At 38.5% G+C, this 22441-nt stretch overlaps 1 protein-coding gene across 1 annotated transcript in view; it reads left to right on the top strand.

The window, feature by feature from the left end:
• The window catches only part of LOC116910927 (zinc finger protein ZFPM2-like), a 284539-nt gene that overhangs the window by 207815 nt on the left and 54283 nt on the right, over nucleotides 1-22441 (top strand). Inside the window, exon 4 of the mRNA XM_032914678.1 lies at nucleotides 8850-8968. Coding sequence (XP_032770569.1) covers nucleotides 8850-8968 — 119 coding nt within the window. The remainder of the gene's footprint in view (nucleotides 1-8849; nucleotides 8969-22441) is intronic.

Consider the following 22441-nt stretch of genomic DNA (forward strand, 5'->3'; position numbering starts at 1 on the left):
AAAATGTATCATAATGTCTGTGTACTACCTATAACCCTACCAAATACTAAGCACTGTAGAGGTATCTGGAATCCCCATTATAACAGAGAAACCAATGAAAAATAATATAGATGATAATAGAGTGGAATGGCCCCACCTGTGGACTTTTGATACAGAGGTGGATGAATCAGGGATGACTTATTAGATAGTGCTAAATGAGCAGTGGATGATGGAAGATTTACACAGAACAAAGGTGATCATTGTTTTTAAGAAATAAAAGTGGGGCCTTTAAGTCCTGGTAAGTCTTACTATCAACACCCAAAAGTAGCATGAAGGAGCCTGTCTTTATCTCAATTTTCCTTGTCATTTTTATGTGATTTTAATATATATTAAAAGACATATATAATATAATATATATATATATATATATATATATATAATCTTGCCAATAGAGTTTTAATTTTTGGAAGTACTGTATGAAACTTAGAATGTTTTTTAACAATTCAATGCTCAAACTTTGGAAATAAGTATCTTTTTGTCAGTATGATGCTTTATGAATCATATAATCCTGGGACTAAGGGGTTGTCTAACAAAATAAATACATAATGTGTTTTCCAGTGATACCACATGTTGACAAAACCTGAGTGATAGTATTAGACTTTAGTACTTTTTACTGTGTAGACGTGATGCTCCCAAGATCCATGCAAGGATTCACAGTCCATTACAGTCTATATAATATTCTGGCAATGGTGTTAGGCTTGGATTGTGAACTCATGGGGTCAATATTATTTAGTTGCATGTTATATTTTTAGTATTTTATGAGTTGTAGACCCTTTAAACTAATAATTTAGCTAAATTTGTTACTGAATCAAAATGTTCTCTAATTCAAAATCTAAAATTCTTCAGTAGAATACCTCTCTGAGTGGACATCTCTACTTCTCATGGCTGACTGAAAGAACATCACATTAGGCTAATATTTGCTTTAACTAGGCTAAAAGCTTTCAATAGATTCCTCATGTCATTTGCTCATCTGTCTAATTCCCTTTGGTTTTGTAATGTTGCGATCAGACAGGTCACACTTCTATTCCTCACCCTGACCTTTCCTTCCAGGCAGTGCTCACTACATTTCAGTTGGTGCCTAAGGATGTTTATCTATCCAAGGTTGTCGGTGTATTCCTTCTCAACTTCATCTAAACCATGCTGCAAGGTTGAAGACCTACTAGATCTTGGGTTACTATTGGCTACCAGCAAAACAGTGTTCAGCAAATCAACACATAGGACATTTATTTCATTAAAAATCACCTGAAATTTGTATCAAGTCCTATGTAAGTGAAGTAACGAAGTAGAAACTGATGGCAGTAGCCTAGGAGAAAGCATGGGTTTTTTGACAGATTACATGGTAACTAAACAAAGAGATAAGGGGGACTAAAGTTTACAGTCATGAATCATCAGTCAAGCTGGTTGACTTAAGGGCTGCTTAAAAAGTCTTCCTTTCTCGCTTTACATCAGACAGGATCTATGGCTGATTTCTCTCCAAAGTTTCCTTTGGAGTTTCTCCTGGAGAAGTCAGGCTTCTGTTAGCAGCCCTGGGAAGTCCAGACTCCTGTATCCCCACTGTGGCTTCTCTGACACTGGTGCTCCCAATGGCTGCTTCCTGCGTCTACCAGCCAAGCCTGCTTTACTTGCACAATGATTCCCCTTAAGCATAGAGCTCCCAAAGATAACCTGCCACTGTTTCTCAAGATTCAGAACAGGAAATGGTATTAGGTCAGGCGGTGACATGGAGTGTTGTCCAGAAGGTCAGAACAGGTTTCTGGCAGCAGGGAAGCCAACTGTAGCAGATTTCTGAGCAAAGACCTGTTGCCTCCTTTCCAGCAACTAAAAGGGCTCAAAAGACAGCAGCTCCTATTTCCATTCACTTTTCTTCTGTGGGCCCAGAGTGAGGCACACCAAGCACATGTTTCCAGATACCTGCCATGAGTGTTTTACCCATGTCTTCGTTCATGTGCATAGAGACCATAGAGGGGAGAGCAAGGTAAAATGATTCTTCCCCCCCACCCATATATACTTTAGACATGAAGTTGAAACATGTAGGTAATTTTACATCACGGTGTTTATAAAAGCGCCTACAGTTGTTAATCTAGATCAGCAGTTTTCAACCTGTGGGCCATGGTTTTTTTAGGGAGGGGGTCAAACAAGCCCTTTCAGAGAAGGAACATATTAGATATCCCTCATAGTAGATATTTACATTATAATTCATACAAATCACAAAGTTACAGTTACAAAGTAACAGCAAAAATGATTGTATGGTTGGGCCTCACCACAACGTGGGGAACTATTGTCGCAGCACTTGGAGGGTGAACCACTGGTCTAGATTATGAGCAATATTGTTTTCTGTACCCATATTATATCTCTTCCCCTTTTCCGAAAGATGATAATTACAAGTGGTCGTTTTCAGGGGGCCTTCCCACAGAACCTTGCTTCAGATTTAGTTTGCGAGGTCATTCAAAGTATTACGGTAAAAATTACCCAAGTTTGTAAAGCACACGGCATTTCAGAGCACTTAGGTAATTTGCTCCCTAAACAATGATGTGCACATTGACACCTTCCTATAACTCTCTGGGAGCCTTAGCCCAAGGAAGTGGTTTGCCTTCTTGAGAAACACAGTGGTTTGAATTGTTGTGGATTTTTAGAAAATGCCAGTATTTTTTACAGAGTTTTCAGGCAGCAAATGTGGCCTCTACGAGACGCTGTTTCTTCCTCACTGCCACTGTTCTGCTGTCTTTGCAGTGTGATTACAAGCTAATCCAGAGCTCTCTGTGATAGACTAATAGCTACCGATCTGCTTCTGCCACCTAGAACCGCATGGTGCACTTTAATACAATGTGTGGCACTCCCTCCGCTCTTACCACGGGTGGGCATTTTTCTCTACATAGACTCATCTTTGGCAAATCATTAATGGAACATCAAAAAGATCCCATCTGTTAGAGTTACATATGGCTAAGATCAGAATTATCAAAGATCTCATTTTTTTCCCTTTATTCCTTTTTTTTTTCTTTTTTTCTCCCCCTTTCTTATCCTCACAATAAATGTAGTTGTCAGCAGGATAAGTTCATGTGCCGGATAAGGTCACAATTTCATTTAGTGACAACTTCCAACAGTAGGAACTTACAAGGTTCGATTTATTAAAGAGTCAGAAGGGATAAGATCACTACTTGGCCGGGCTGATTTATCAGAGTCTGACTGGAGTACTTGAATAGGGAATGTCGTATTTCAAGTTTATGTTCAAAACAGTAGTTTAGTGTGTGTTGTGACTGTATGACTCAAAAATTGAGACAGGGGATTGGAAAAACTATCCTTATATGGCAGTTTGTGACCATCCCTAACAGCTATCACTTACTGAGTCAAACAGTGCTTAAGGATGCATCAATATCGCATAAAGGAAATGGTGTTGTTTGTCTTAGGAGGACGACGGGACGTGCGGTTATTAGTGCTTGAGGAAACCGTTTGGTGGCAAGACTGTGGTGTGGCTTTGTAGAGAGTCGACAGGGAAATGTTCTAACCTTCTCGTGTGTCTGGCCAACAGCTGTCAAATGGTTAAACCATAAAATAGCGAGAAGCATTGCCTTACTTTGGCCACCTTTGCTGACTTTGAAAATGTCTCGGCATCTTTGAACGCTTTTTGAACTCAGCATGACTTCAGGGCTGTCCATGTTTGATACCATGATGTATAATGTTTTCCAACCATGAAGCAAATATAAATATGGGTTCTGAAGCTATAGCCCTCTGCTCTAGTGAGGCCTGATAAACATTACAAACCAATTCATGTGGCCTGCTTTGAAATTTCGTTATATATTTAAAACTAAGTTTAAACCAATCCAGAGTTTATTTTCAGCAAATGAAATAGGATCTGCTATCATCTCATTTGCTTGAAGCCCACACCACTTTTGAAAGCTGAGCCCACAGTTCAGAGATGTTAAGGAAAATAGCCATAGACGCCTGTGTTACCAACTCAATGCAGGATTCAGTTGAATTCAGCTGATCGTGAATGGTGAGGGTAAAATCCCACATCTTTCTCCTCTTTTGTATACTATTTATATAGACTTTTGTTTCTAAAGAGGCATATTAAGAGATCCTTTTAAGGGAGGAAGCAATTGCAAAAGATTTGAGGTCATTTCTGGTGACCGAAATTATTTTTTCCACCGGTCAATTTATTTTATTTAGCCCTAAAAGTGGGTTGATATTTTTAAAAGCTGTGGGGGGTTTGGCCATGCTTTGACTTAGCTTCTTCCTTTTTTTTTTTTAAAGTGGAGCTATCATAAGCCTTTGAGTAATCACAGACTTTTAAAAGTATGCATTATCAAGGAGATAAGAGAAACAGCCCTCAGCACTAACAATATTATCTTTAACCAAAATTGATTAGAGTGTCCTAAGTGTCTCAGATACTTTCTGTGAACCTACACAGCATGTTAAAAAAAAAAAAGGCTTTGTTTTGAAGGCTACAGAACTATGAAGGAGACAGGGAAATAAAGGCGTCATTTTTCTGTTCTCTCTATCTTTTGCACATGAGGTGTGTCCATTAGAGCAGTAGGAGGCTGACCAAAGGGAACATGTGAACGCTGTAAAATAAAGAAGAAAACACAGAGACAATTCTTCCTGATATGAAAGTCAACTGTAAATGTCCTACAATTGACACCCATTGTATTATGAAAATATACGCATAATTAATTTAGTTCAATTTCAATTTTGTAAATACCACACACCGAAGAGCGTTGTCTACCCAGAGATAGACATTTTAGAACTCTGTGGATCCACTCGTCCATATTTTTGTTGAGGTAAAAGAAATTATGAAGAAGAAAGCACTCTGGAATAATTAATAGACTCTGGTGCAGTAGGAATATGAGGGAATAATTCAGGTTTTGAGTTCAAAGAAACATCATGCAGGAAGACATCTTTTGTGCTTGATCATGGAACATTAATGGGGTCTGTTAACACAAAAGCATGGTGGGTGTTTACTGGGACTCAGTAACAATTCCCAGAACAGGGTTGGCTCTGAGCAGGAGATGAGGAAGAAGGGATGATAAGGAACACCGACCTCTGTGTGGAAAGAACAGTCCTCTGCACAGCAGAACCCTTCACTAGGCAGATGCTGTGGACAGCCTCATGGAAGGAGTGGGGTCTGGGCAGAGACACTCCCTTTGAGGGGTCAAAAGAGACTGACCGCAAGATCTTATACAGAAGATTAGTGGAATTTTAATAAGCTTATCCTGGCAGCGATGGTGCCTGCAATGGGAGCTGGTCTGACACTTAGAGTTGACAAAAGCCTGAAATCTTCTGATAAGACAGGCAAATCTGGGAGATCCGAGGAGGAAGATAACTAAAATATGAAGTGATTCGGATAGAGAAGACAAAGAAAGATGTGACCACAGACCGTGGGGACATTGGGTAATCATTTGGTGAAATACTAAATATTTGTTAGGTTCTTTGCATAACAATAATCATTGCTTTTTTTTTTTTTTTTTTTTGTATAAGACAACTGAGATTCAAAGTGTTAAGTCACTTCCCCCGGCTGCCATGATATTCCCAGGACTCCCTCACCATCCGGTACAGAACCCTCCTTAAGCCTTTCATTCCACACTAATCCCTTCTCTCCAGAGACTTGAACTTCACCTCGTCACCAGTCATTATTTTCATAAAGACTTTGATCCTTCTTCCACCAAACCGTTGCGCAATCCCTCGGCTTCTCAAAAGGCACATGGCCAAAAAGCCCATGCTCGCAAATTGAAAACCTGAGTTTCATCCTTACAATTTTCTTCTATTAAAATACAGATAGTAACTCAGTTTAATCATTTCATTATCCAACCCATGCGGACTCCATAACCTGCAACATGTTCCAGGCCCAAGTGCATGTTGTTTGCTGCTCTAGTGCTTAATAGATAGATATCAAATCATAGATTGGATGGATGGATGGATGGATGGATGGATGGATAGATGAAGAAATGAGCCCCAGATTACATATGCAGTTTAGCTTTTCTTCTACACTTCAAGTAAAGCATCCATTTTATGACAATCTGGTTATAGTACTGGGATCTATCAGTCAGGAACCTGATAAAGCACAGGAAGCTAAATTTGGTTAACATGGACCAACAGAGTTGGAAAACGCTTTACTAAGTGGTGAGGGCTAGTTCTTATTTTAAGAAGAACTTTTTAAGGACTGCTCAACTGATTATTGGACAAATGGTATAAAAAGCACCTTGCTTTTAGTGACATAATACTTCACATAATGCCTATTGATATTTAAAATAGTATATTCTTAAGTAATATGTAAGGCAGACATAATTACCAGTCATCAATATCATATTTTTGTTGTTTCTTAGTACCAAACACTTATTAATAGCTTGTATTGTGGTGTGGCTTTTTAAAAACACAGTTACCAATAAATGATTTAGTTTTTTAAGCTATTTTAGCAACAACAAAGAGTTCCCCAAGCTTCAAAATAGCTTCTCAGTGAGCAAGAAAGGAAACTGGAATTTGCCTGCTTGACTAATGAAGTGGAAGAGGTTGAGTTGAGAGCTTAGACAGTTACTGGGCATTTAAGAACTCACAAAGTATTTTTGGTCTGTTTAAAATTTTAAGACATAGTCAGAGATGCCTGACAACTTAGGAGGTATTTGGATATTACTTTATGATCTGGCCTAAGTTTCTAGTTCGTATTCCATTAAAGACCGGTCTGATTGTTAATCCACAGGTATAGATAAGAGTCTGTTTGACTGAGGCTGAACCCTTTCCAAATGAAATATGTCAAAAGCAGAAAGACAGGATGAATTACTTTTCAAGGAGGGTTTCAAAGATGTTCATGATTCCTCTGGTATCACTTAAAAATGATGGCTTTTAAAAAATGTATAAACATAAGCAAATTTATTTAGACATCATCCTTATGTCCAAATGAAAATTATTAATATTTAGATGAAGGCATTATTTAAATGTTAACAGTTGAAAAAATTTAGAATTCATCTCTGAGAGACATTAGATACTTTCTCTGTGAATGCAAAAATTATTTTTAAAGGTTTAAACAAATTGATATGCATAAATTGAAAGACATTTTCTACACAATTTTTTGACATTAAAATGGATTGCTAGAGGAGCTCCGGGGCATGACTCAATTGGTAAAGTCCTTGCCTTGAAAATAGGTTGCTGGCTTTGCTTTGTCTTTGACAAATTTTCCAGAGAAAGCTGCTGATTCCAATGTATTCATCAAAAGTATTGTACAAGGGTTTAAAACTCTTTCAGAGGAAAATCTCAGAAGTGGGTCTGTTATTCCATGTGTCAAAAAACAAAAACAAAAACAAAAACAAAAACCTATTACATACTCATATTCTGAATAAGCTCCAGAGCTTAGCATGTGAACTCGAATGTTATTTGCCACCAAGGTAAACATGAAACTGTCTTTGAAGTCTGCATTCATTTTCCTCACTTCTGCTCACTCTTGGTTCTGCTCTACTCTCGTAAAACGCACTGAGGGATATCTATCTATCTTGATGTGATGGGTTCTTGCGTTCTTAAATCAGTAGCCAAGGGAAAGGTATGAGGAGAAGGGGCCATGTACACGATGTCCCTAAGGGTAGAGTGGAAACGTGTTCTCGGTTCCCCTTTGGAGATACAGATGAATTTGTATTTCATAATGGAAACATTTTAAGTATTGTGATATATTTTAGTATAGAAAAGGTTTGTAGACCTCTATTGTGTTTTAGGAAATGGGCAATAATAAGAACCCAAAAGATGATGCTGATACTTAATAAATAAAGATACAAATATAAAGAACGGGTAAGCAATATCACTGAGCTCAGTTTGATAGGGCTGCTTTCAATAACCTGCAGATGGAAACTGTCCTCCATCTTACGTTCCCCAAACACAAACATATGTGGCTACAGAGACTATCACAGTGGAGGGTACTGAATCTACTCTGATTTTTTTTTCTGTTTTCTAATCCATGTGGCTTTTCAACAGGCGTTCATTTTATTTAATAATCCCTCCTTCTTAATCTGCTGTTGAACAGGCCGAGAGGAAACGCCAACATGGGAGAGTAAACTCTACTAATGACACAGTATTTTAAAATGTTAAAAGATTTGGATCGTCTTATGACTCAACAGTAATTGAAGGGTAAAAATATTGATTGAATCACTAATGAGAACTCCTGTTCATCTTAAACCATGCTCAAGCCATTTAGACTTTATTCATTTTATAGTAACTTATCAATGAACCAAGTTCTCAATTAATTCCCAATCTATAAAATGTGTGTAGTATATTTATTTATTTATTTCCTTTAGTGGTTTTGAAGTGTTTCTCTGGAATACGAAGAATATAGTCTTGAACAGTCAGAGAGAGAGAGAGAGGGAGGGAGAGGACAGCTTTATGAGAGAAAAGAAGAACCTTTCTTTATTTGCATATGTACTTACTTTATCCATGAAACTATTAATAATTCCAGAAGATTTTCAAGTGCTATTACAAACTCTCTACATAGTTGCCCTTCAAATGTTTTGAGTAGATGCAAGAATTTTGCCCATTCTCCAACGTCTTCTCCTGTTTTGGCAGCCTATCAGTGCTTTTTAAGCAAATGTTGCTTTTTAATGATGACTTCTGTGGATACTGAGTGTGGAAAGTGCAGAAAAGAAACTGGACTGAGTGTAAATGCATTATAAAGACATGCATTCTTTGAAGAATATCAAGGACAGTTGTTTCTCAGGGAAGCGCAATTAATTTTCCTTCTATGAATCCTGAAAACATTGGATGTGTAGAGCAAATGCAGAACAGGTGCTACTGTTAGGATGAGTGTGCAGGAGTTCTAATCACCTGTGTTCTCGCATCTGCAGGAGAGCTAGAAGTGTTTCAGAGAGATGGGGAAAGGAAGATTCAGAGTCGGCAGCAGCTTCCGGTGGGAACGACCTGGGGCCCTTTCGCTGGGAAGATGGACTTGAACAATAATTCCTTGGTATGTGGACCTTCCAAGATGTTTGTCAATTTTATCTCTGTTTTCTTCCCAGTTAGATTTCAGGAAGAAATGTTGGGGTGTTTTTGTTGATTTTATGGACTTCAAAATATTTTCCAATGGTTTGTCTCTGATTACTATGACTGACAATTCCAAAGGAAACAACTTAATCATGTCAAATGGTTGACCAGTGAGGCAACTTATCAGCTCCCTGCTCTATCTGCTTAGCCAGACTTAGTCTGTTCACATGTAATACTACGCGCATTGATCTTTATTTTGTGGTGTAGGTGTCCAAAAAGAATGAGAAATAAACACCCTTGCTACCCTTCCACAGTACTGCCTGTAACTGCGAGGACCAGGCTCCATGGCCCACGCTATAAATTATGTTCACATTTCCATAAAAGTTCTGAGGTCAGAGAAGTCACCTGTTTGCTACTGACTGGATAACTGATTTCTCAAACCACTGAAAGGTACAAAAGGGAAAGGTAGACTTCCCAGTCACCTACCTCACCTTGATGTTTCTATTTGTTCTCTAGCACTGCCTGACTGACATTTGAGAACTAAGACAGAAATCATACTTAAAACTGCCATCAGAGGCCACCGCAAAGTTTTATCATTTCTCAGACATCCCATCAATAGCTTCTGCCATTGAAATGACACCTGTAGTTCATTTATGAACTAGTGAAGTTTCTTCCCACTTATTATAATCAAAATCATATCACTATTAAAATAAAACATTTTATAAATCTTTATACCAACACACACACACACGCACACACACACGCACGTGCACACACACACAGACACACACACACACATACATTATATATATACATATATACACACACACACACACACACACACACATATACATGTAGTTTCCTGATGTTTTATCATCTGTCAAACTGTGATGTATGAAAAATAAACCTACTTGTGGAGGTTTAACACAAGTACTTATTCCTCCTTATAGGGGATCATGTTGTGTCTTTAACACTTCTCTGCCATTCCACAAGCTATGATGGGCCACATTTAATGTTTTTAAACAATGCAGTTTATATTTGAAGGGTTCGATATTTTTGCGACTCTGTACGACAAGTGAGTCTTCAGTGGTACCAGATCAGCTGTTGCTAATAATTTCTTACAGAAATGACTTACTAACTCAGTTTATGCTTTTGAGAGTCTAAAACTTTAATTATTTGTAAGCAACACCTTTTTAATTATAAAATTTAGATATTGTACTAAAGTATACTCTTTAAATATTTTTCCCTTGAAAAAGTTTTCTCTTCCAGAACCTAATCAAACTTTAAGTCATTATATGTAAGTTATCCTACTTCATTAGCATGCTGATTCCATAGTAGATGCTTATTTAGACAAGAATAGATAAATTTGAGGATTGATTAGTTCCATTATCCATCCTAAGAAGTCTGCATTTTAATTTGGGGTTTCATAGATGAAAAGACAAAAGTTCTGGCTGTTGATTCCAGATTTTTTAGTTTGATTTTTAATCTCTAGGAATGTCTAAGTCTTCCCATGCTGCTTTTTGGGTAGAATATCTATAGAATATTTTAGCACAATTTAAAAGTAAAGAAAAAAATTGTTTGCTTCACCTTGGGCAAAATGTTGGCTTTGGTACTTAGACTTCTTAACAGTTCATAATTAGTCAAATATTTATGCAATTTTATCGCATCTTCAGAATTTGGACAGTACTTCAATACGTTTTTAATAGCAGGATAAAGTTTTTCCTTATCAAAACCATATAGCTTACTAACCCTTCATTACACAACTTTGAATCAAATTTAAATTAGAACAGTCGTTTAAACTCCTTGTTTGCCAACCGATGTAATGTTACTCTCCTAATACTCAGGATGTTGGCTCAGGAGGTTCAGCACACTAATTAATCCAACACAGTAATTAATTGAGTCACCATGCCAGATGTCAAATCCTTTTTATATCTTTCAAGTCTCCATCTTGAAGTACGTTAATAATATTCCACCTTCTGTGGTAAGCCTTGGCAGACCGGGCATTTATATGTATATAAGATATTCTGAAAAACATACAGCTCAATATAGAAAAAACACAAAAACTGATTAGCCAAGGGGTTTCTCTTAGAATAATATAAAGGACTGAATGTATAAATGGACTTTCTCTTAGCAATAGTGTCTTATCTTGGTAGATGCTTCGTGCTGGAAAGGCTTGATAATCGCAGCAACAGCATTGTAAGAGCAGGTATTGGGCCAGGTATACTTTACATGAGTGTAAACATACTTATCTCTGTAACAAAGCATTGCAGAGGGAAAGATGTACACTTCAGTAAGTTAAATCATTAGTTTCCATGAAAGTATTTACTAGTACACCCAAGTTGCAATCTCAAAAATGTTGTCTATAATGTGGAAATAATATAACTTGGCTCATAAGGATTTTGTGAGACTGGAGAAGCAATCAGGAATTATCAGCAGGTACTCACCCTGTTGCTTACCTGTCGCCTTATATAAATGGATCTGTTTCAATGCACTACATTAAGAGCTTTACAGAGCCTGTCCCAGACTAAACATGTAACACCGTTGACTACGGTGTTTAGAGACATTGCATGCTTAAATTTAGCTCTTTGCCAAGTAACTATGATTCTGCATAGAAACAGAACCAACAGGCTGTATCTGAGTATAGAGATTGGTTATAAGGATTTCGGTCAGGCAAGAAGGGAGCTTTGTAAGTTCAAAATTGTTATTGTGGGTTGACAAACTGCGATCTAGAAGAGTTCTTGGTTGAAGTCCAAAGGCTGTCGTCTCCCTGTGCCCTGAGTAGTCAAACTGCTTCTTATATTTAGACTGTCAATTCATTGAATGAAATCTACCTGTATTATGGGGTGTTATTTCCTTTGTTCAGAGTTTATTAATTTAAACATCAATTCTAGTTTAAAACATCCTCTGAGTTAACACAGAAAATTAACAATCTCAAGATTTCAGAAGTCTATGACATCTTGAGAGTTTCTTTTCTGGCTTGCGACATTATGCCCCTCAAGAATTGCTTAGCAATTCCAACACTTCTACTTCAGCATTGCCCAATACCATAAAGTGCAGTTGTAGTTTCTTATATTGGTGCTTTTGAGAGTCTTGGGACTTCTTTCTCTTATGGCTTTATTAATTGAGAATGTAAAGGACTAGCAGTAGTCACTTTAAATTCTGACCAATGTCTGCCCTGAACAGGAAAAGTATGTGTCTATTATGCCTTTGATGATTTTTATATTCTTCCAAATACAATGATCTTTGTGATAAGCTGAGTCTTTCATCAATTAGTACACGGTAGTAACTAATATCACCAAAGACCATGCTAATTGAAAAGGTTGAATGTCTAGAATTTTGGTAGCATTTGTACTATCTTGCTTGTGAATGCACCCACCGTTCCCAGCTGGCTATTTAAGTGGATTCAACCAACTTCTGGAATGATTCTATGTACACCCTTAATTAAATAGAACACATATACAAAGTCCCATATTGCCATATAATATTGAACTCATCATGGCCTGATGAATTAAAAAATGAAAATTGATAGAAAAATCTCATTTCACTCTACTCAATCAGAATAGAAAATTGTTTGGTTTTCATTTGTGACATTAAATTCTTCAAACAGGCAATGCATATTTGAAGGGTTCCTGGTATTGACCTAATAATAAAACAATGCTTACATTAAATTTCATAAAAGTTTCAGAGTAGTCATTATCATAGAAATTTGGAACAGAAATGAATTAGCAATTCTTGATCCACGCCATTATGATCCCATTTGGCAGATGCCTCCATTTTCTTCTCTTCTGGTTCTATCTCTTTCCTGACATTGATTTTTGGCCACATCTTGCTAGAGTTCCCCAGTTTCATCCCATCAAACACTTTTGTAAGCATATACATTCCTGTATCGCTCAAGCACTCCTGGTTGCTTACTGGAAACACCTGTGTTGTTTCTGTTTTCTCGTCTGTTTGTTTATCAATCTGTGGATACTCTGCAGCTCAGGAACAAGTTCCATTCAGACCAGGCAAACTGAAATTCTTAAGAGATTTCATGTCCTGAATGACAGTTTTCCATGAGTAACGAACACAAGTTGACTGAAAAAAAAAAAAAACAACCCACTCTTCTTCATGTTTCTATGGAGATTGAGCTCTCAACCACACTGTTCTCTAAAATTTGTCAATGAAATTGGTCTCCAATTAGGTTAACATTGTGTCTTTTACAAGCCTCGTTTCCCATCCTGCCATACTTTGCACATTCCTGATGGAGTTCTTCTGAGGTAACTTCCCGAAATAAACCTGAGCCACTCTCAGAGTCTGATTTTGTAAAAGTTATACACAGGCACTCTCTAAAATAAAGGGATTAAGGACGAGTGGAGATTCACCTCAGAGATTAAGAGCGCTTATTGCCCTTGCAAAAGACCTGGATTTAGTTCCTAGCACCTACATGGTGGCTGACAACAGTAAGGACCTCCAGTTACAGGAGACTGAACGCCCTCTCCTGACAGGTGTGAGCACCAAGCACCCACATGGTTTACAGACAGGTATGCATGCAAAACACACATGTGTATGTGTAATATGTAATAAAATCAATAGATCTAAAAGGAGATACAATAGCAAAATAAATTGAAAAGCAGTATTCAAGTTTTGACTCTAAAGGACTGAAATTTGTTGAATCTTTATTGTTCCATTTGGACCTCTACCATTAGCACGTAATAGGCATTCAGTAAATCCTTTGGAGGGGGCTGGTGTTGACATTGTGATTGATAGCTTCCTTTTTAATATTCATCTGCATCAAAGCTCAGTATTACTCTACCTTCCTGTTTCAGAGCCTTGGCTCTTTTTAATTTAACTGTGCATGTTTCCCAAAAACACTTCTGGCCTTTCTTCTCTTCTCCCTCTGTTCCCAGTGCCTCAGGGAACATCGCCACTTGTAAAGCTTCAGCTACTAATTTACAAATGACATTTAAACAGAAATCGCTAACCTTGGCTTTTTGAGCTTTCTCGGAGATAGCATATCTCCACCACTTGATGTGCCTCTCCTACTGGCCTTCCCCACTCGACCCCGCTCCCTTTCTCAAATGCTGGCTCTTTCACAGCAGCCCATTCCTCTCTATTTCCTGTTAGGAGCCACACCCTGTGCTCTCCCTTCCTCACACTCAGTTCTGTTTCCAGTGTTCTTCAGAGCCTCCATCCACATTTCCATCCCTTTCTTCCAGATCCTGACAATGCCTCAGCTCCTACCTCCCTCACATGCCCGTGGTTCATCACACTGTTCTCTCAGTTGCTCTTTCTGCCTTCTGTCTTCCTCATCATTTAAAATCTAGACAACAGTATGCCCTAAATCACGGGATCCCTTAAGCCTGTGCTTCAAATCCTAAAGTGCACAAAGGAAACGGAACTGGTAAAGACTGAGCAGACCTTAATGTTTTTCTTTCTTTTTTTTTAACTTGGCCTTGTGAACTGCCTCAGGGCTCCTGGTGGGGTAGATGTTGTACCCTCTCTTACCTGTGCTTAACAAGGTTGAACTCCTTTGTTTCCTCTCCTTCCCCCTTCTTCATTGCGGTATTTCCTTGCTCTGCACGAGGTTGCCTCTGATGTAAACTTTCCCTGAAGTCTCCATTCTGGAACAGATAACCTCTTCTGAGGATTTCCACTCTGCTCTCTGCTTGCTAGGATTAGCGTCCTTTCCACATTGTTTACTTGCCCTATCACCAAGCTCCTTATCTACGGGCCAATGGCTAAGTTATATATAGGGGGAAAATAGGCTTTAAATAAGAGATCCTTTCTTGCTTAGAAGCAGGGAATTGTGACCCCTCCTTATTCAGGACTAGTACATCCATTTATTTCTACATCTGCTATAGTCCTGCCTCATCTGCCCGACTTAGCAGCCGTTAACACAGTAGATGCACGCTTGTGCCAATTTTATTTGTGTGGACCTTCTTCCCATGAAGTTTCAGTGGAACCGGGTGACTACACCTATTACTTGACTTTGCTCACACTGGGGAAGTATGTGCCTGATGATTTTGTGATAGATGTAGATGAACTTCAACCGTTCGAGGTGGGAGGGAGGCACTGCTGTGCCAGGGAGGCAATTAAGATCTATTTACAAGAGAATCAGTCGCATCCTTCACTATGACGTGGGTACAGGCCAAGAAGGTGTTCTGTTCCACCATGCTCTCTGTGAAGTCACATCCAGCATCTCACTTTCCAGTGACAAACCATCTGGGAAATTCCATCTGTCTCAGCTTGGAAACTGAGGTGGCAGTCTCCCACTGTGAGCCATTTTCTATTAACTTCTTGGATAAGATCAGTCAGATTTATACTGAATTGATGGGAACCATAAGAGCAGGGTTGTTCCAAGAGAAGACAAATGTACTGATTCCACTAATTGGGCTTGAGCCAGTTTCATTCAAGGGTGCCCTTAGGTTCTATTAGAGCACTGACTTGTGACCTTTTTAATTGTACCCTCTTCCTCTTGGGAACCATTGGGGAAATACATTATTGATGGAGGTTGTAGGTTTGTCTCATAGGGAGGGCAAGATCCTGGCTTCTCTTATACCGTATCTACTATCCGGGGAATAATGGAAACTGAGTGGACAGGAAAGCTGCCCGGGAAGACCTGAAGGAGGACAATTAATGTGTCACAGCCTTGGGCAATGACATATTTCCAAAACAGAATGAGAGCACTTTTGGGTTTTTTGTTTTAAGGGAAGAATGCAAAGGAGTCAAAAGAGAAAAGGGCTATTGAAGCCACAGAAATTAAAAATTGTCTATAAAATATATGTCTGAAAGTACAAAACTAAAACATCATTTGAGAATCCTGTAGAAAGCTAGATTAATCATATGTCTAATAATTGGAGGGACTGGTTCTGTTGTGGTGAAGGCACAATTGTGATGGTTGACAACAATTGGAACTAGATTGTCTTCTGAGGCAGTAACCTCAGACTGGAAGCAGAAATTATGACATTTCTGCCCTCTCTGTTACCTGTCTCCAAAATACAGAGTTTATGCATAGCTGAACTATGCGTTTACCGTATTTCCTTTTGACATAATTTCCTTCTGGCGATAGTCTTTCCAAGTTCTAAAAGTTTTGACTGAGAATTTTGAAATATGAGATCCATTGACACAATTCCTCATTTATTCAGAGTTCAGAGTTTGTGGTTTTATAAGCGCGCGCACACACACACACACACACACACACACACACACACACATACACACACACACATTGTCTCATATAGTTCAGGCAAAACTCAAACTCATTATGTGGGCTAATTAACTTTTAAATTCTTATTTTGCATTCTACCTGTCTCAGTTTCCCTAATGTTGGGGTTATACATATATAACAAGACACCTGGCTTCAAAACCTGAAATTTTAGTATGATTTTCTACTTATGGTATGATGCAAGACTCAACCTATTTATGTGTACTTTACAAAAATTACTCTTACCTCTTCACTTAAAATTACCTATATTTTTCTAAAACCCAAGAAGAATTTTATTGAAGATAATCTCAAAAGGTTATTGAGACACATGAATGTGTTATCCTGTTGAGATTATTAATATCTGAAAGGATGAGCTGTTCACATCATATAATGTGATCAAGGAGGTTGCACTGGGAGTACATGTATGAAGCTGAGGTTGGTGGCAAGGGCTACCTCCTCGAGTTCAGGCATGAGGGATGAAGGCCGGCTTACGTTGGGAGCTGTGGTGTGCACTCTTCTTTTCTTTCATGCACTGGAACTGCATACATGAATGTTCTCAGTACAGATGTCACCACTACTGTCCTTGCTCAGTATTCCAACTGTTGTCATTATGTAGGTCTGGAATGTAAACAGGTAAACGTACAAAGTCCTGATTACCTAAAGAAAAGTAATCTTTCTATGTGTTGAGTAAATGGTTTGCAAAGTACACTAGGTTGTTTTTATGACATGAGTAAAAGGATGTAGATTATAAAAGATGTGGATTTTGAAGCAAAAAGTAAAGATGAGATCTTTTCAAAGATGTTTATATAAAAAGTTGGATAAAACTGTTGTTCCCTTTATATAGCTAGAATGCGTTTGCAGGTTTTTCTACTCGATGTTTTGAAAGGATTTAAATTTTACATATTTTAGAACAGTTAGTTTAGCAATGATCATTTACGTGTCTTCTACATGGTGGCAACAGATGTCCCTCTGACTCATGAGGATTCAGCAATGGTCTTGACTTAGTATGGGTGTACTCAGCAATTTGAAGATGGTACCTGTGGGAAAATGGACAGAAAACCATTCTGTAGTCCTTCAGTTAAAAATTATTACAAGAATAATTCCCTATAAATCTTTTAACACATTAGGCTCTGCTTTTACTCTAAGTGACCACCAGGAAATCCCGAGGTGGCCTGAACCAGGTACTACAGCTTAGCGGTGACAGTCTACTAGGATGCATTGTCTTTGCTATCACAGACAGCTTATCTGACACAGGTGAGTTTGTGACTATGTCCACACCACTCACACAAAGAACTGTGAAGATAAGGCACTCGATGTTCAAGAGGCAAATGCTTTCGGTACACTTATAAAAAGACTAAAACAGCATAAATTTTCATTGAGTATTTGTAGAAATTTGCAAAAGTAATTGACAAATTCTGTATTGGAGGCTCATGTTTCAGTTTCCAAACTTTGTATGTACTTACACTTTTCATGTTATATTTTGCTTATTGTGTGCCCATGTGTCACGTGTGCCACTTGTCAGGAGATGGGAGGACAGTCTTGGGGAGTCTGTTCTCTCAGCCATGTGGCTCCAGTGGAATGAATGTTTGTTTGTATAACCCCATAATTCACTAAACATCCACTAGCAACTCACAAAGAAAAAAATTAAATAAAACACCCTAAGAATGTCTATTCGGACCTGTGGTGTATGTATTTGTTTATTTTTCTTATCCTCCTTTTTCTCCAATACTATTTCTGATTACCCTGCATCACTGGCATAGTGACTCTCACAAGCCTGCAATCAGAGTGACAAGAAGCCAGTTCTTTGGTGTCATTTAAAGGTGCAACTAGTGGAGGATTTTGCTTCTAGCTCACTGGAGTGGTGTCCTATTTAGTGCCTGAGCCAGTGAGCAGACAGCTCTACAGGGCAGCTCACAACATGGCCGTTGTATTTACAAGGGCAGAAAAATGAAATAGCCAGAGAAGGGTGCAAGGCAGAGAAGCTCAGGGCATTCATAACCTAATCAAGATGCACAGTCCATGATTTTGCTAAAGTCTGTTCCTTAGACCTAGGCACACTGAAGGGGAATGAGTTAATCCAGAGCTTGCTTGCATCTGAAAAGAAGGCATCTCTGAACATCTCAGAGGCTGTCTGCTGTGAAAGGCAATTTGCATAAGTACTTACTTGACCTCTGTCTAGAGAAGAAGTTTCAAATAATAAGAGGAGTAGGAGAAATCACAAAAGAAAATTCAATTAATTTAAACAGAAGAAAAGAGATTATGTCTTACAGGTATCAGAACCAAAATCAAATAATTTTTAGTTAAAAACACTTTTGAGAATGACATGGAGTTTGTTCTTATGTATATAGGTAAATATGATATTCCCACAGAAAGTGGTCAGGAGCTCCTTTCTTTAGATACTAGTTCTGCAGGCAGAATCAACTGAGTTAAAATGTACGAGCTGGGAAGGTGGTTCTGTGTTTCAGAACTCTGACTGCTCTTCCGGAGGGTCTAAATTCAGTTCCCAGGGCCAACATGGACAGCTCACAACTATATGGGCCTCCAGTTCTGTATAATCCAGCATCGTCTTCTGGTATACAAAATAACTGGCACATGTGTGACAAAATATAAAAACATATGTGTGTGTATACACACACACACACACACACACACACACACACATACACACACACACACACACACACAAAGATATATGTGAAACATAATTTACACAAAATGTTATCGGAATTAGAAATCCAAAGTAGTTTTCTTGGTCATATTTTCTTTGGTCATTTGAGAAGCATATGCTAACATACTGTATTTGTCAAACATTTGACAGAATGTATGAGAAAAAGCTCATGATGAGATTAGAATAGCCTGGTTCTAGTCTTGCCTCTTATTACTTGAAGTTATGTTCAATTGGATGTAATCCTATACCCTCTCAGTTTTCTCCTTTATAAAATAGAGTTATTATATCAGACTTACATCATACAGTTGTTTTTAAATGATCTAAAATTAAATGCGTTTAGTCACTTTGAAATGTATACAACTTGTAATGTGATATCAATCTGCATTACTTTTTATTATAGCTGTGACTAGAGAATTGATTCTTCATCCTGTTAATTTGACAGGAAGTACACACAGCTCTTTCCCACTTTGTCCTCCGTCTAAAGGTAGATTTAGCTCTCATTGTGTGAATGCATTTCTCTGTGTATGTACTGACATTAATTTGTACATACATGGTCACCAACGTGATTAATTAGCTACCGTGGATATTGTGGGGCTTTCAATATACAGCTTTGAATAGGAAAAAAGTATGTATTTACCACATTTAGAATCTAAGGAGACAAAGCAAAATCAGAAGATAAAAAGCCCACGATTTTATATTGAGAAAGACTGAGCAGTCAAGCTCAAGTCTAATCAAAAGTACTCCTTTGAATTATCTGGACTCGGTGTTTTCTTTTAGTGGGAAGTTATGCTTTCGAGAGCATTTCTGAAGTGTGTGACTGAGGAGATCTAACAACTGGAAAAACTAATTTACCCTAGATGGCTTACTATTGAGGTAGATTTATATTTTAAAATCTTAATTTTTTAATTATTTATGGAGTTTAGAGCTCAGTACAGAAAAAGACAAATATTGCGATCATGGTTCAGACAGAAACACATGCTATGATGAGAAGAAATGTTACAGAGCACAAAAGAACAGAGGCATTTCACAGGTTGATTAATAAGTCAGACATGTGGCGCTTGTGCACCAATACTCTATACGTAGAAGCATGTGGACAGGAATCCCTCCTGTGTTCAGTCTCTCTGTCTCTATCTCTGTCTCTCTTTCTTCCTACCTGTCATCTCATCACACACACACACACACACACACACACACACACACACACACACACACACACACCACGAGATCTTTGTCATTTGGCCTAGATTAACTAATCAAGTCCCTACTACTCCAGTTTGAGTCCCAGGTAGGGGGCGACTTCTTTTCTTGGAACTTGGAGCCACTCAGGCACGTTAACATCCAGTTAATGGTACTCAGTGATATCCCCATGTAAGCTAATATGATTGCCATAACCATAGTGCATACAGAATTAATCTTCTTCGGGTACAACAACAATGACAAAATGGTAGCATTTGCATTCTGAGGAAGTTCAGACATGGCAAAGAAATTTGGCCTTTTTTTTCTGAACATTTCAACAAAGGAACCTGGGCAGTTTTACTTGTATGGAAGTGTTGCATTCTTTGAGAACTTAACAAAGAAAGACACCCATTGACACCCACTGAAGGAAAGACACATGCAGTGCCCCATCTGTTGATACTCGAGGAGAAGGGGCTGAGGAGGGCAAGCACCAGATGAAAGTCAAACAGTGGTTCCTGCTATTACTTCATTAATCACATGGAGGCATTCTGAAAAATGTTCCTCCTTGGTTGCAGTCATCTATTTTTTGGCGTTAATCTGCGCCCTGTGGCAGGGTTTTGTGAGAGGAAACAATGAGCAATTCTGTGCTCCCCCTTTCTCCCAATTGTTGAAGCCCCTGTCAGAAGGCTCTGAGGATGATGCCGGTCTGTATCAGTGTGATAAGGGAAAAGAGGATTCTGGATGGCTTTAGAGAGACTCTGTGGGGGTAAAGTGTGCTGTTTTGGACCAGACAAGCAATGGAATACAGCAGAGGCCTTTAATGGGATCCCAAGTGTTCCAAGCCAAACCTTGTGCTGCTTCTTGAAGCTTTTCTAATAAAATATTTTGAGGGTAAAAATTATGTGACTGTCAGAGGGGCCAAGGTTCAAGGTGCTGTTTTAAGTCATTTGCTCTGTAATCGTTGATTAGTTAATCTAGGCCAAATGACAAAAATAGAGCTCTCTCTGTCTCTGTCTCTGTCTCTGTCTCTGTCTCTGTGTCTATCTTTCTCTGTCTCTGTGTCTGTCACACACACACACACACACACACACACACACACACACACACACACACACACACACACACCTCCAGGGATCCAGGGACACATGAGGTCACTTGTAATCTGCAGGGAAAGTTTTCAGCCATTGCTATCATGAACTCTGAGTAAGTGACCAGTGTGTTTTCTGTACTGTAGGTTCTTATTTTATAGCTAAATGAAATATGACGCTATCATTTACAATGCTGACTCCATTTTGGCAGGCTTTTGGACACCCATATGGTTCAGTTAATCTTTTTTGGAGCCTAAATGTACCTTTGTTATTTATTGGGATTTTTGAAAGAGGACAAATGTAGATACTTTTGCCCTGGACTTAAAAAGTACACATTAAATGTTTCAAAAATAATTCATACAGCTAAGAGAATTCCAATGAGCTCTAGAGGGAGAACTGCTGCTTGCTGGCCAGCTAAAAGGAAACCACCCTCACAATAAAGGAAAAAATACACATATAAAGCTCTATCAACATGGAAGCGGCATTTATAGAACATAATAACAGCATTCATAGGAGAAATTAGGGGGAAATGATATTTAATTAGTGAGCTCTTGTCTTTAAGCATCTTCGGGAATACAGATGCTAGGACCATTCTTTCATTCCCTCTGCTATAGATCTGGTTTATGAATAAAGGTAAAGATGCAAAAAAGACAATCAGAATTGTCATCAGGTGGGCAAGTGGTAGGCAGTTCCTCACGGAGTGATACCCTGAAGTTCCCGGTGCGCACTTGGGGGTGAAAACCGTTACACCCTATGCTAAGGCTGCCAGGGACAGAGTCTCTGGCTGCAACTCAAATACTCCTTGATGAGTTTTATTTCCATTAATTCAGACTCTTTTTGGTTAAAATACCCTCTGTCTGTAAAACGAAAATGAGGCAGAAGGAAAGACAGACCCATTGCTGTCCCTCCAAAGCCCAACTTTCTCTCCCTGTGGAAGTCCTAGAAGGTTAGTTCTGCGTGGACAATAATATTTATTCTGTGCATTCTTTATGTGGTTACTTATGTCTCCTAAACAGCTATGTTTATTTAAGATCTATTAAATGAGTGTTGTCTAAACCCTCACTGTTGGTTATACAAGGGTCTGGGTAAGAGGGACACAGATAGATCTGAAACAACCTAATTACCCCTCCCTGACCCCCGACCCCCCACACCACACACAACACTCGCTGTGCCTGCACAGTGGTATGCTACTTGTCATAGGTGAGTAAAACTATTATGTGCATTTGTCATAATTATTATTGTAGTCATTTCTTGCTGCAGTGACCAGCAGTTAAATGAGTAAAACTCTATTCTTTTTCTTTCTATGTTAGATAATTGCGATAAGACTCATAAAGGAAAGCT

Source organism: Rattus rattus, chromosome 1, assembly GCF_011064425.1.
Source record: "Rattus rattus isolate New Zealand chromosome 1, Rrattus_CSIRO_v1, whole genome shotgun sequence".
Taxonomy (NCBI): Eukaryota; Metazoa; Chordata; class Mammalia; order Rodentia; family Muridae; genus Rattus; species Rattus rattus.